Raw genomic sequence first — 15,329 nt, forward strand, 5'->3', positions numbered from 1 at the left:
GCCCTCAGACCCATTTTGGATCTGTCACCTAAACCAATTTGTAAAATAGACAAAATTCCAGATGGTCACAGTCCGGTCCATTTTGTATCTGCTAAGGAAGGACAATTGGATGTGCTCAGTAAATCTCCCGGATGCCTACTATCATGTCAAAATAATGAAGCACTCCAAGAGATTTCTTCGGAGCCAATCACTACCAATTCCAGGCATTGCCATTTCGTCTCACCACAGCCCACATGGCGTTCACCAAGATCATGGCAGTGGTAATAGTGCACCTGCGTCTGCTGGGGATCCAAGACTTCCCATACCTCAACGATTGACTCCTAACTGCTGCCTTTGAGCATTTACTGCTGCGTCACCTGGATCAGGTGCTCCATTTAGCCTCCAGATAGCCTCAGTGATCACTCCCCAACATTCCTATTCAAAAAATGCCTGTACCAAGCTAAACCTGTCGTCTATCGTCAAATACGTAAAAAAATAAACTTTAACCCACTCACATTCATCTCATCCCTCAAAGAATGTAACGGGCATGCTCTAAAGTACCTCAGTCTATATGACGCAGTTGAATCTTAATACTACCTTCCGGAACATCCTTAATTACCATGCCCCCATAAGATTTTCCAGAACCAAAGCACAACCCTCCCCATGGCTACAGAAAACCACTAAGTCAGAAATGAAAAACAGGGATAAAGCCTGGGAGCACTGGCGCAAAACCAAAACCCCTGCAGCTAGACAGAAATTCCTAGAACTACGCAATAGAGTCAAAAAGCTAATAAAACGGAACAAATTCCAATACTACCAGTCTGTCCTAGACTCCTCACAACACAACCCCAAACAATTCTTGTCCTCCATAAACTCCATCCTCCACCCAGGTAAAGTCAGTACCCCTCCTCCTAACATCCCTCACTCCTCAGAAAATATTGCTACCTCATTCAACACACACTTCACCCAAACCATACTATTACTAGCTAAACAACACAACCCCCCTTCCCTCCAACCCACACCTTCAACTAGTAATCTCCCCACTGCCTTCTCTTTTTCTCCTGTACCTACCTCCAACATAAAAAACTCTTAACTAAACTTAAACCCACCAAATTAGCAGCAGACAACCTCCCAAGTGAATACCTACAAATCGCAGCTGATGCTCTGGCCTACCCAGTATCCATCTTGATTAACCGATCTCTGTCAGAAAGTTACGTTCCCACATTGTGGAAAGTCTCACATATAATTCCCCTCCACAAAGGCGGACCCTCTGCAGAACTAACCAAATACCGCCCCATAGCTATTCTCTCTCCACTCTCCAAAATACTAGAGAGATGCATACACACTCAGGTCTCACACTACCTCCTTACTAACAACCTCCTTTCCAGTACTCAGCATGGTTTCCGACCAAACCATAGCACCACCACTGCCTTACTCTCCTTTACAAACACTATCCTTCAGCATAAAAACAATGGCTATCTCTCCTCTGCTACTTTCCTAGACCTATCTAAAGCATTTGACATGGTCCCACACAAACAACTTATCTCTGTCCTCAATAACCTATCCTTCTCACAATCAGTCACCAACTGTTTTCAGAGTTACCTGTCTGACCGCCAACAATCCGTTGTATGGCAGAATGACATATCTCCCCAACTACCTGTCTCCATAAGGATTCCCCAAGGATCCATCCTTGGACCCCTACTTTTCTCTGTTTACACCAATAATCTAGCTTCTGCCACCAAACATGGCACACTCATCCAATACGCAGATGACTCTACCATCATCTGCTCAGCCCAGTCCCTACCCAAACTGCAAAAAGTCACACAGGAAGCCTTTTCCTCTGTTGAAACATGGTTATCCGATGCCCAATTAATACTCAACCCAAACAAAACTAAACTACTCATCTTCCAACCCACCAAACATACTCAAAACAACTCTCACTTTAACATCATAGCAAAAGACAACACCACTATATACCCAACTGAACACACCAAATTACTAGGAGTGGAAACAGACAATAAACTAAAATTTGACATTCACATATCCATGACCATAAAAAAGTCCACAAAAAACTAGGAGCATTATACAGAAATAAAAATTTCTCACCAAAGCAGCAAAGATTTCAATAGCAAATTCCCACCTTATCTCCACCCTACTTTATGCCTCTCCAGTATATACCAACCTAAGGCAATGTGATCTAAACAAGCTAGAGACCTGCTACAACAAAATTGCAAAATTCGCCACAGGGGCATCCTACCGTAGTCACCACTGTCTCATGTGCTGAACTGGGCTGGCTTGAACTCCCTCACCTCCTTCAGTGGTATCAACTCTCACTCACCCACAAACTAGTAAACCATCCACTAAATGTCCCATCCCTCCAGAATCTACTCCAACCCTATCGCACCACCAGACCACTAAGATCCAGCAACAAAAATCACTTGCAGATCACTAAAGCCAGTAACTCTGCTGGTGAAGCACTATTCTCTTGCGCCATAGCCAAATTATGGAACTCACTCCCACCCACAATTACCTCCGTACCATAATGCACCAACTTCAAAACTTTATTAAAAGTGCACCTAAAAACATGCTGGCTATGCCCTTGCAACTCCCAGTCTAATATCATCCACCCCATCCAACTACTACCTTTCTTTCACCTCCACTAACTACCTTGATGATAGCAAGCTCAGATGCTCATAAGCCTAGTACTTATTATACAGCAGGAACTTCTCATTGTTACATTTGTTAATGCCTGTTATGTACTTCACAGATAAAGATTCTAGTTGTCTACTGATGTACTATGTTCTTCATCTGTAAATATGTTGTAAGTAAATTTCTGTGTTAAATTGTTAATCACTATGTAATCCAATGTAACTGCTGTCTGTTTATTTTACTGTGGAGCTTTTCTCCCCGGGCCTCCGCTGAAAATGGACCCACGTCCAGTCGGACACTCCCGGTAAACAAATTTAAATAAATAAATAAATTTGTTACTGGTCTTGTGAACAATTGTAAATTCACCAAAATGTTGACTGACACCAGCACAGAGTATATAGGATGCCACCTACATACCAGCCTGCAGATAGTCTTCCCTAGTCCAGAGTTCTGTCACTTCACTTTGCAGCCTTTGAAGTACAGCACCCATCGCCAACATCAAGGTTAGTTCTGCATTTTTTAGGCCTCATGGCGTTCACAATTCTAATGGTTCCTCTAGCCAGATACTAAGTGAGAGTGTTGCAATGGACTTTAGCTGTAAAATGGTCTCAGTTCATCCACAATTTGCATTCAGAAATTTGAATTTCTCAGGTCTGCAAACAATGCATCACTCAGTGGGTGACATCCTTATCTGTCACCAAGGAACTTGCAACCCTTATCCATCTGAATCACCAATAGCAATAGTTACCACAAACATTTACCTTCTAGGGAGGGGGGAGGCACTTTGAAAAATTTACCAGAGTAAATGGAAGAGATTCTGTATTTGACCCTTCTCTAAAGACCTGAATTTTTTTTCATTACCTATTCCATCCATACTAAAATTTTTATCTGAACTTTCTGTTATGGGTTCCAGCTCTGCCACCATCAAGGTACAGATGGTGGCTATTTCAAATTTTCATGTTGGACGTAAAGACACTCTAATAGCTTCGCTGAAAATTTCCAAAGGTTTCTTGAAAGGTACTTTTGTTTTAGGGCTTCCTATTAGAGACCCAGCCCTTCCATGAGACATTAGTTATGCTGCAAGCTCTCATATAGTCTACCTTTGAACCTGCAATAACAGTAGATCTAAGATGTCTTACCTGGAAAACGGGTTTCCTAGTGGCAGTGAAATCAGCTAGACAAATCTCAAAGTTATGGGCCTTTTCATGTAAGCCTCTGTATCTAGAATTTCACAAGAGTAGAGTTTCTCTTAGAACTAACGCATCCTTTATTCCTAAGGCAGCATCCAAAGTATATCTGAATCGATCCATAAAATTTCCAGTGTTTTTCCTACGATATTCAAAGAAAAATACTTGTTGCATATGTTAATGTCCACAGGCAACTAAGATTCTACATTCACAGGCTATCCGTTGTTCATTTCATTTTCAAAACCAAAGTCGAGGTAGGCAGTGGCTAACATTACTTTGTCCAGATGGCTGGCTGATTGTATTTCCTGCCCTAGCTGAATGAGCCTTTGGTTCTACTTATTCAACCGGTGCAATTTCTACTTCGACAGCCTTTAATAGAGGAGTATCCATTGATGGCATTTGTGCTGCAGCCACTTGGTCTACAGTACACACATTTGTGTCTCACTGTAAGCTGAATATGCAGTTCAGGTCACATTTCTTCTTTGGTTCCACCATACTCAGGATTGTCCTTCCTTGATAGACATCTGTTGACAGTTTGGGTTTCTGTCCACAAGTTTGAATGGACAAAAATATATAACATGGTTTACAAAGATTGTGTACTTACCATAACGTTCAATGTGTGTTGTCTGATTTTTGTCTGTTCAAACTCCTTCCCTCCTGGCCCCTTCCAAACTGTCACTTGTGGCTTTGAGGTAATTGAGTGGGCTTTTATTCCCTGTGTGTTCATAGTGATGTGCGACTGTTCCTAATATCCCTCAATAGGTTGGGACTATTTATTTTAGCAGTTCCTCCTATAGAATGGTTTTAATGTCAGATGATGAGAGGTAGGGGGCAAACTCGATCTAAGGAACTAAGGTTGAGTCCAGGGAATTATGGGTAAGGGGAATAGTCAAAGGTCTGGATCTGAAGTAGCTTCGAAGTCTCTGTGCGGTCAGATCTTGTCGGATCTGACAACCCATATGTTTCAGCCACACAAATGTCAGACAACATAGATCTGACATTACGGTAAGTACGCAGCTTTTCTTTCAAATTCACGTCAAAGATATCATCATTGACTTAGTTGCAGAACTAAATTTTTGCTCATCAGAGGCAGAATGATGGCAGCTGTTTATATTCTTTATATTTTGTCTTTACATTTGCATGTATGTTTGTAAATGGTAAAGCTAGCCGGAAAATGTTGCCATACCACCTCCCTTTAATTCTTCGCTATCTTCAGCCTTTGTTGGAGCTTCAAAAATTTAGGACCGTGTTCATGAATGGGAGTGATACCAGGGAGGGATGTGACAGAATCTGTTCATGAATGGGAGTGATACCAGGGAGGGATGTGACAGAAACAGTTCATGAATGGGAGTGATACCAGGGAGGGATGTGACAGAATCTGTTCATGAATGGGAGTGATACCAGGGAGGGATGTGACAGAAACAGTTCATGAATGGGAGTGATACCAGGGAGGGATGTGACAGAAACCAGTTCTTGAATGGGAGTGATACCAGGGAGGGATGTGACAATCTGTTCATGAATGGGAGTGATACCAGGGAGGGATGTGACAGAATCTGTTCATGAATGGGAGTGACACCAGGGAGAGGGATGTGACATAAACAGTTTATGACTGGGAGTGATACCAGAGAGGGATGTGACAGAAACCAGTTCTTGAATGGGAGTGATACCAGGGAGGGATGTGACAGAATCCGTTCATGAATGAGAGTGATACCAGTGAGGGATGTGACAGACTCCGTTCATGAATGGGAGTGATACCAGGGAGGGATGTGACAAACAGTTCATGAATGGGAGTGATACCAGGGAGGGATGTGACAGAATCCGTTCATGAATGAGAGTGATACCAGTGAGGGATGTGACAGACTCCGTTCATGAATGTGAGTGATACCAGGGAGGGATGTGACAAACAGTTCATGAATGGGAGTGATACCAGGGAGAGATGTGACAGAAACCATTTCATGACTGGGAGTGATACCAGGGGAGGGATGTGACAGAATCCATTCATGAATGAGAGTGATACCAGGGAGGGATGTGACAGAATCAGTTTATGAATGGGAGTGATACCAGGGAGAGATGTGACAGAATCTGTTCATGAATGGGAGTGATACCAGGGAGGGATGTGACAAACAGTTCATGAATGGGAGTGATACCAGGGAGGGATGTGACAGAATCTGTTCATGAATGGGAGTGATACCAGGGAGGGATGTGACAGAATCTGTTCATGAATGGGAGTGATACCAGGGAGGGATGTGACAGAATCTGTTCATGAATGAGAGTGATACCAGGGAGGGATGTGACACAAACAGTTCTGGGAGTGATACCAGGGAGGGATGTGACAGAAACAGTTTGACTGGGAGTGATACCAGGGAGAGATGTAGCAGAAACAGTTTATGACTGGGAGTGATACCAGGGAGGGATGTGACAGAATCCGTTCATGAATGGGAGTGAGACCAGGGAGGGATGTGACAGAAACAGTTCATGAATGGGAGTGAGACCAGGGAGGGATGTGACAGAAACAGTTCATGAATGGGAGTGATACCAGGGACTGGGATGTGACCGAATCTGTTCATGAATGGGAGTGATACCAGGGAGAGGGATGTGACTGAAACAGTTCATGAATGGGAGTGATACCAGGGAGGGATGTGACAGAAACAGTTCATGAATGGGAGTGATACCAGGGAGGGATGTGACAGAAACCAGTTCGTGAATGGGAGTGATACCCGGGAGGGATGTGACAGAATCCGTTCATGAATGAGAGTGATGCCAGGGAGAGATGTGACAGAATCTGTTCATGAATGGGAGTGATACCAGGGAGGGATGTGACAGAAACCGTTCATGAATGGAAGTGATTGCAAAAGGATTGAAATTTAACTTTGTTAGAAAAGAGGGAAATATTTCTTTGTACTCAGGAGTTGGACATGCCAACAAAATATGCTTTAGTTGCAATTCTTTATTTATTAAGGGCAGATTAACACATAATTGCAGTCTAGTCTTTAGTAACCATTTTTATTTTTGTTTTAGTGTGACATCTCTCCGACTGGCTTACCAAGAATTAGAGCTTCAGCGTAAGAAGGAAGAACAGAAGTTAAAAAATATGGAGGGGAAAAAGAAGGAACAGGCTGAAAGGCTAGGAATGGGTTTTGGCAGCAGAAGGTAAGAACTTCAGCTTAACAGCAAAGTTAGATCTATATGGAAAAGTGTATTTTGAATGGGTGATGGCTTTAGGAAAAGCATGCTTTCTGGTCTGGACATGAAACTGACTGGATTAAAAGAACTCTGGATATGTATAAATGAGGTATCTGGTAAGAGATAAGAAATGATGTTTTGTTATAATTTTCTTTCAGGGTTATAGATATAATACATAAAACACACCTCCTCAACTGACATGTACAAGCATACCTTTCCTTTGCTCACTGCATGCACTCTCCTTGCACATCTTACATCCTACCAAAGCTCCATCATTCCCCCACTCAACCACTACCACTGTACTACTACTCACACCACCACCCATGTCTCACCCATACTCAGCTCCCCTCCCACCAGCTCAAGAACCATCCCTATGCACCCCCCACATATTCTACCAACTATATTACTCAAACATAAAGCATCCCTACAACTTAACATAGTAACCCTCCCACCATACCTATTACCCACAGAGAACGATCGTAAAATTTCCCTTATAAACAAACACATTCAAAAACTGAGAAAACTAATAATCTCATGCATATCAAAACTAGCCCTAAGTGGAGACATCCACCCCAACCCTGGCCCTACCATCTCCAACCCCAATCCTCATAATCAGACTAGAAATCACAACTTCTCCCATATTACAGCCAATAGAAAGCCAAGTGACTTCCTCTACTAAGCCTAAATAGTAGAAGTATATCCAACAAAGTCCATGAACTCCATGCCACCATAGACTTGTACTCCCCAGATATAGTCGTCCTGACAGAAACCTGGCTAAAACCTCACATTACCAGTGAGCAAATACTCCCTACAGGTTACGGCATACTAAGAGTAAACCGGCTAAACAAAAAAGGAGGTGGTGTAGCTATAATATTTAAACAACATCTAAACATCCAGATCTTAAAATCATCAGCTCCACAAATAGGCAATGAAGAAATAATATATACCAACCTCAAAATTAACCGAAACAAAACTATCAACATAATTGGATGCTACTTCCCACCAGGCCAAAACATCCCTCCACTAGAAAACCTCCTCAGCTGGTCTACCCACCATCTCCCCCAAGAAACTATCATCTTAGGTGATTTCAATATTGACTGGCAATCCTGTTCTGGCAACAATCCAACCCATCTTGTACACCTTCATGGCTTCACCCAACTAGTCCAGTCACCAACAAGGATAAATAAAAACACCAGCAAGCAGTCTACCCTGGATTGGATACTAGTCAGTAAGAACCCCCAGTCATATATAACAGGCTGCTTATCAGATAGCCTCAGTGATCACTCCCCAACATTCCTACTCAAAAAATACCTGTACCAAGCTAAACCTGTCATCTATTGTCAAATACGTAAAAAAATACACTTTAACCCACTCACATTCACCTCATCCCTCAAAGAATGTAACTGGCATGCTCTAAAGTACCTCAGTCTAGATGACGCAGTTGAATCTTTTAATACTACCTTCCTGAACATCCTTAATTACCATGCCCCCATAAGATTTTCCAGAACCAAAGCACAACCCTCCCCATGGCTACAGAAAACCACTAAGTCAGAAATGAAAAACAGGGATAAAGCCTGGGAGCACTGGCGCAAAACCAAAACCCCTGCAGCTAGACAGAAATTCCTAGAACTACGCAATAGAGTCAAAAAGCTAATAAAACGGGACAAATTCCAGTACTACCAGTCTGCCCTAGACTCCTCACAACACAACCCCAAACAATTCTTGTCCTCCATAAACTCCATCCTCCACCCAGGTAAAGTCAGTACCCCTCCCCCTAACATCCATCACTCCTCAGAAAATATTGCTACCTCATTCAACACACACTTCACCCAAACCATACTATCACTAGCTAAACAACACAACCCCCCTCCCCTCCAACCCACACCTTCAACTAGTAATCTCCCCACTGCCTTCTCTTTTTCTCCTGTACCTACCTCCAACATAAAAAAACTCTTAACTAAACTTAAACCCACCAAATTAGCAGCAGACAACCTCCCAAGTTGAATACCTACAAAATCGCAGCTGATGCTCTGGCCTACCCAGTATCCATCTTGATTAACCGATCTCTGTCAGAAAGTTACGTTCCTACATTGTGGAAAGTCTCACATATAATTCCCCTCCACAAAGGCGGACCCTCTGCAGAACTAACCAATTACCGCCCCATAGCTATTCTCTCTCCACTCTCCAAAATCTAGAGAGATGCATACACTCTCAGGTCTCACACTACCTCCTTACTAACAACCTCCTTTCCAGTACTCAGCATGGTTTCCGACCAAACCATAGCATCACCACTGCCTTACTCTCCTTTACAAACACTATCCTTCAGCATAAAAACAATGGCTATCTCTCCTCTGCTACTTTCCTAGACCTATCTAAAGCATTTGACATGGTCCCACACAAACAACTTATCTCTGTCCTCAATAACCTATCCTTCTCACAATCAGTCACCAACTGGTTTCAGAGTTACCTGTCTGACCGCCAACAATCCGTTGTATGGCAGAATGACATATCTCCCCAACTACCTGTCTCCATAGGGGTTCCCCAAGGATCCATCCTTGGACCCCTACTTTCTCTGTTTACACCAATAATCTAGCCTCTGCCACCAAACATGGCACACTCATCCAATACAGCTGACTCTACCATCATCTGCTCAGCCCAGTCCCTACCCAAACTGCAAAAAGTCACACAGGAAGCCTTTTCCTCTGTTGAAACATGGTTATCCGATGCCCAATTAATACTCAACCCAAACAAAGCTAAACTACTCATCTTCCAACCCACCAAACATACTCAAAACAACTCTCACTTTAACATCACAGCAAAAGACAACACCACTATATACCCAACTGAACACACCAAATTACTAGGAGTGGAAATAGACAATAAACTAAAATTTGACATTCACATATCCATGACCATAAAAAAAGTTCACAAAAAACTAGGAGCATTATACAGAAATAAAAATTTCTCACCAAAGCAGCAAAGATTTCAATAGCAAATTCCCACCTTATCTCCACCCTACTTTATGCCTCTCCAGTATATACCAACCTAAGGCAATGTGATCTAAACAAGCTAGAGACCTGCTACAACAAAATCGCAAAATTTGCCACACGGGCATCCTACCATTCTCACCACTGTCTCTCACTTGCTGAACTGGGCTGGCTTGAACTCCCTCACCTCCTTCAGTGGTATCAACTCTCACTCACCCACAAACTAGTAAACCATCCACTAAATGTCCCATCCCTCCAGAATCTACTCCAACCCTATCGCACCACCAGACCACTAAGATCCAGCAACAAAAATCACTTGCAGATCACTAAAGCCAATAACTCTGCTGGTGAAGCACTATTCTCTTGCGCCATAGCCAAATTATGGAACTCACTCCCACCCACAATTACCTCTGTACCATCATGCACCAACTTCAAAACTTATTAAAAGCGCACCTAAAAACATGCTGGCTATGCCATTGCAACTCCCACTCTAATATCGTCCACCCCATCCAACTACTACCTTTCTTTCACCTCCACTAACTACCTTGATGATAGCAAGCTCAGATGCTCATAAGCCTAGTACTTATTATACAGCAGGAACTTCTCATTGTTACATTTGTTAATGCCTGTTATGTACTTCACAGATAAAGATTCTAGTTGTCTACTGATGTACTATGTTCTTCATCTGTAAATATGTTGCAAGTAATTTCTATGTTAAATTGTTAATCACTATGTAATCCAATGTAATTACTGTCTGTTTATTTTACTGTGGAACTTTTCTCCCCGGGCCTCCGCTGAAAATGGACCCACGTCCAGTCGGACACTCCCGGTCAACAAATTTAAATAAATAAATAAATAAATAAATAATAAATACATATTGAATATCTCAGCAGATATCATCATAAATACTTTCCACTGATGTCCTTCAAGGATGCATCTGCAGTCATCACATATGGGTTGTCCTGCCTCAGGCAGCCCTTCGGTCAGCCGGATTCCAAAGTCTGGGTCTGGCGTCGGCTGATGTCGCCCTTTCCCCGACGTCAGAGCGCCTGGGGTATAAAAGCGTCAGCCAACGCCATCTTCCTCAGTCTTTCTTGCCGCGTGGTGCCCGAAGCAGAAGCAGATGTCCTTCAAGAATGCAACTGCAGTCATAACATATGGGTTGTCCTGCCTCAGGCAGCCCTCGGTCGGCCGAATTCCAAAGTCTGGGTCCGGCATCGGCTGGTGTCGCCTCCTCTCCGACATCACAACGGCTGGAGTATAAAGGCATCGGCCGGCGCCATCTTCTTCAGTCTTTCTTGCCGCGCGGTGCCCGAAGCAGAAGCAGTTCGCAAGTGCCGGTCGGTCAGCTCCTGTGTTTTCAGTACCGAAGTCATCTAAAAGCTAAGTACCCCGTTGGGGAACATTTTTTCTTGCCTCAGCCGATGTCAGAACAAATTGAGAAAGTTAATAATTGTTTGTCTTGTGGTAAACAAATACCTCATAAGGACTTCCATTCTTACTGCCTTCCTTGCCTGGGCCCAGACCACGACGTCTCGGCCTGTGCTGCCTGTGCTTGCTTTAATAAGTGCACTCTCAGGCGCCGGGCAGAATTCGCTGAAGACTTTTTCGGTGAATCTTTCGCGTATATCATGCCGTCGGATCAACCGACAACTCAATCTGCCAAAAAATGAAAGGACCGGGACCGACATCCTCGGCCCGCGTCCACCACCGATGCTACTCCTAAACCCTCCGCTAGTGCTTCGGTCCCTTCGGAAGCAGTAATTCAACCGCTCCAGGCCAACGACACAGCGTTAACACGACCTTCGGTCTCAGAGATCTCTCCGGTGCCGGTTGTTGATTTTCCTCCAGAAACCGAAGTTCTGGATCTACCCGACACCATTTCTGTAGACAAGGTTACTCCTGCACGTGGGGCTGCTAGGCCTCCTGTATCCATGTCCATCAAGGCCTTTGCATGTGCTAAGGCCGCCAGCCAGGCCAAGGCCCATCCTAAACCTGCTGCTCAGGCCCCTTCTGATAAACAGATCATGTCTCTTGCTGCAGATCTTATTTCTCTTATCAGGGGGTCTCAGCCTCATCCAGACAGAGGTTCTCAGCCACCTGCAGAGAAAAGGCCCAGAACTGAGCAGGCTGACAACCTTTCTTCAGATGAATCCTCTGGGGATTCTGAGCATTCTGATACCCAAGAAGAATCCTTCCAGGCCTACGAGGACTCTGATGCTGAGGAATCCGTTCCCTCTGCCTCCCCTCCAGAGGATTTCTCGTTTGGTGAAGTCCTGCACTCTGAGGGAACATTTTAAATGGCAGGGCCAGGAATTCTCTGATTCCAGGAAACGGCTGCGTACCTTCCTCAACCTTCCCCAGCACAGACCTTTAGCTATTCCTTCAGTTATGGATGTTTTGGATGATGTTTTCTCTGACTCCAGTGCTAACCCTGATTCTCTTCCCCCCTGCGCCTGTCAAGCCAGACAGATATTATAGGGTCCCTGACACTCACAAGCATCTCTTTAAGGCCCACTCTGTGGATCTAGAAACTATTTCACAGGGCCCCAAGGGAGTGGCTTCTTCCACTGCCAAAAATCCACTGCCAGCGGACAGGGAAGCTAGGTCCCTGGAGAGATGGGGTAAAAAAGTTTATACCTCTACCACCCTAGCCATGAGGTCACTTAACTGCCTTTTTCACATGTTTCAGTACCAGGATTTTTTACTGGATGATTTACAGAAAAAATTAGCCTCTCCTGAGCCTATTGATAGAAAGGCATTGCAGGAACATATACGTAACACTCAGCAGGTTAACAACCATTTTCTTCAGTGTGGTTATGATGCATTGGAAGCTTCATGTAGGGCAGCTATGACTGGGGCTGTGATACGTAGACATGCTTGGTTAAAAGATCCGTCTTTGCCTGACCATGTTAAAGTAAAGTTACTTGATGCACCTCTGGAAAAACAGAAGCTTTTTGGTGCTAATGCACAAGATGTGTTGAAATCCATTGAGGAAAAAGCTAAGTCAGTACAGACAGTCAAAGATTTCCTCCAGGTTCAGCCACCCAGATTCAGCAGAAACTGGCCTTCAAAGAATTGGTCCTTTCCAGGCTCTGACAAGTTTCAAAGGGGAAAAAGCAGGCGTGCCCAAGGTAGAGGGCAATACCGAGGATCCTACAGGGGCTGCCAATGGCAACCTACAAATCAAAGAAGTGGCGCAGACAGCCCAGCTGCACCACAAGGACAATCACAATGACTTGACTTTCATACCGCCTACAAAGGCTCAAAGAGAAGCACCTTTGGGCGGAAAATTATCCTTATTCTCAAAAAACTGGCATATCTTAACCAAGGACAACTGGATTCTGGATTTAATAGACAAGGGTTACAGATTCCACTTCCATACTTTACCAATAAGACAAGGCATGCCAAACCTGCCACATCAAAGGGCATAGGCACTCACTCAAGTTTCAAAGCTGTTAACTATAAAAGCAATAGAAAGGGTTCCTCCTCAGGAACAAGGCCAGGGATTTTATTCAAGACTGTTCCTTGTTCCAAGAAAAGAAAACAAATGGAGACCTATACTGGACTTGTCAACTCTAAATACTTTTCTTATTGTGCCAAAGTTCAAAATGCTGACGCTGCAGCAACTCCTTCCCATGCTGGGCAAGGGGTCTTGGCTGGTCACTCTGGACCTCAAGGAGGCATACCTGCATGTCCCAATCAGACAAAGCTGCAGAAGATACCTCAGATTTCTTGCAGGAACAGAGCAATATCAATTCTCAGCATTGCCGTTTGGCTTATCTGCTGCGCCCAGAGTGTTCACGAAATGCCTGGCATCAGTAGTGGCACACTGCAGACTCCAGGGGATTCAAATATACCCCTACCTGGACGACTGCCTCATACAAGCAGACAACAAACAAACCTTAAAAGCAAACTTGGACTATGTCATTCAACTACTGCAGGCCTTGGGATACACAGTCAACATTCAGAAGTCATTCAACTACTGCAGGCCTTGGGATACACAGTCAACATTCAGAAGTCAAGACTACTGCCATCCCAACAGATTATTTTCCTAGGAGCCAAACTGGACACAGAAACTCAAATGGCCTACCTCACAGAGGAAAAACAGCAGCAGTTACCAGAGTACTTCAAAGGCCTAGCAAAACTCTCCCAGCTGACTGCAAGGAAAATCCTGCAGGCCCTGGGGTTCATGGCATCTTGCATTCTTCTGATACCTTTGGCAAGACTTCATATGAGAAAGCTGCCATGGTATTTAAAAAGCTTATGGTCCCAACACAGCCAAAGCCTAGAGGACGTAATCCCACTTATTCCATGTCTGCAAAAGGAATTTTTGTGGTGGGTTCAAGCAAGTCATTTAAACAAAGGCATGTCTTTCAACAGACCTCAAGCAGGTCAAATGATTACAACAGACGCCTCAGATCATGGATGGGGGGGGGGGGCGCACATGGAGGGCAGATGCATTCAAGGTCTATGGACACCAAAGGAAAGACATCTGCACATAAACCAAAAAGAGATGTTGGCAGTGATACATGCAATCGAGACTTTCGAAAAAACACTACAACAAGGACATTTGCTAATAAGGACAGACAACACCACTGTCATGTGGTATATAAACAAGCAGGGAGGCACTCATTCTTATCCCTCTGCAGACTAACAATGCTTCTCTGGGAAAATCCCTGAGTCTGAAGATACATTTGCAATCCCAGTTTGTGCCAGGCAAGGACAATGTACTGGCGGACAACCTGAGCAGAAATTTCTTGGATCCACACGAATGGATGCTGCATCCTCACATTTTCTCACAACTAACAAAGACATGGGGAAGACTGGACGTAGATCTCTTTGCTTCCCACTTAAATCATCACCTGGAAAAGTTCTGCACAAGGACCCACCACCCTCTAGCCTGGAAAACGGATGCTCTCTCCTTCAGCTGGAATTCCCTGAAAATTTATGCATTCCCTCCTCTACCTCTGCTGACCAAGGTGATACTGAAGATCAAAGCAGAGCAACCAACAGGCATTTTGATAGCTCCAGACTGGCCAAGGCAACACTGGTACCCACTGATGTTGAGCACAACTCTGACCAGACCGTGGCCTCTGACCCTATGTCCCCTGCTTCTAACACAACACAATTACAGGACTGTCCATCAAAACCTGAAAACATTGCATCTGACAGCCTGGAGGTTACCATGACTCCCCCAGCTAACTCTCTTTCCAAAACATTTCAAGAGATCTTACTGGAAGCACGCAGACCTTCCACCAGAAAAATCTATTCAGCCAAGTGGAAGAGATTCAGCATCTGGAATGCCAACAGGGGTCAGGACACATCATTACTGATTTAATTT

At 44.1% G+C, this 15,329-nt stretch overlaps 1 protein-coding gene across 2 annotated transcripts in view; it reads left to right on the forward strand.

Annotated features, from left to right (window-relative positions):
- Positions 1–15,329, forward strand: part of ARFGAP3 (ADP ribosylation factor GTPase activating protein 3) — an 873,462-nt gene that overhangs the window by 594,667 nt on the left and 263,466 nt on the right. For both annotated transcript variants that reach the window (XM_044087532.1, XM_044087534.1), the window contains exon 10: positions 6,834–6,965. In XM_044087532.1, coding sequence (XP_043943467.1) covers positions 6,834–6,965 — 132 coding nt within the window. The remainder of the gene's footprint in view (positions 1–6,833; positions 6,966–15,329) is intronic.

Source organism: Protopterus annectens, chromosome 11.part0, assembly GCF_019279795.1.
Source record: "Protopterus annectens isolate FY-2018-M chromosome 11.part0, PAN1.0, whole genome shotgun sequence".
NCBI lineage: Eukaryota > Metazoa > Chordata > Ceratodontiformes > Protopteridae > Protopterus > Protopterus annectens.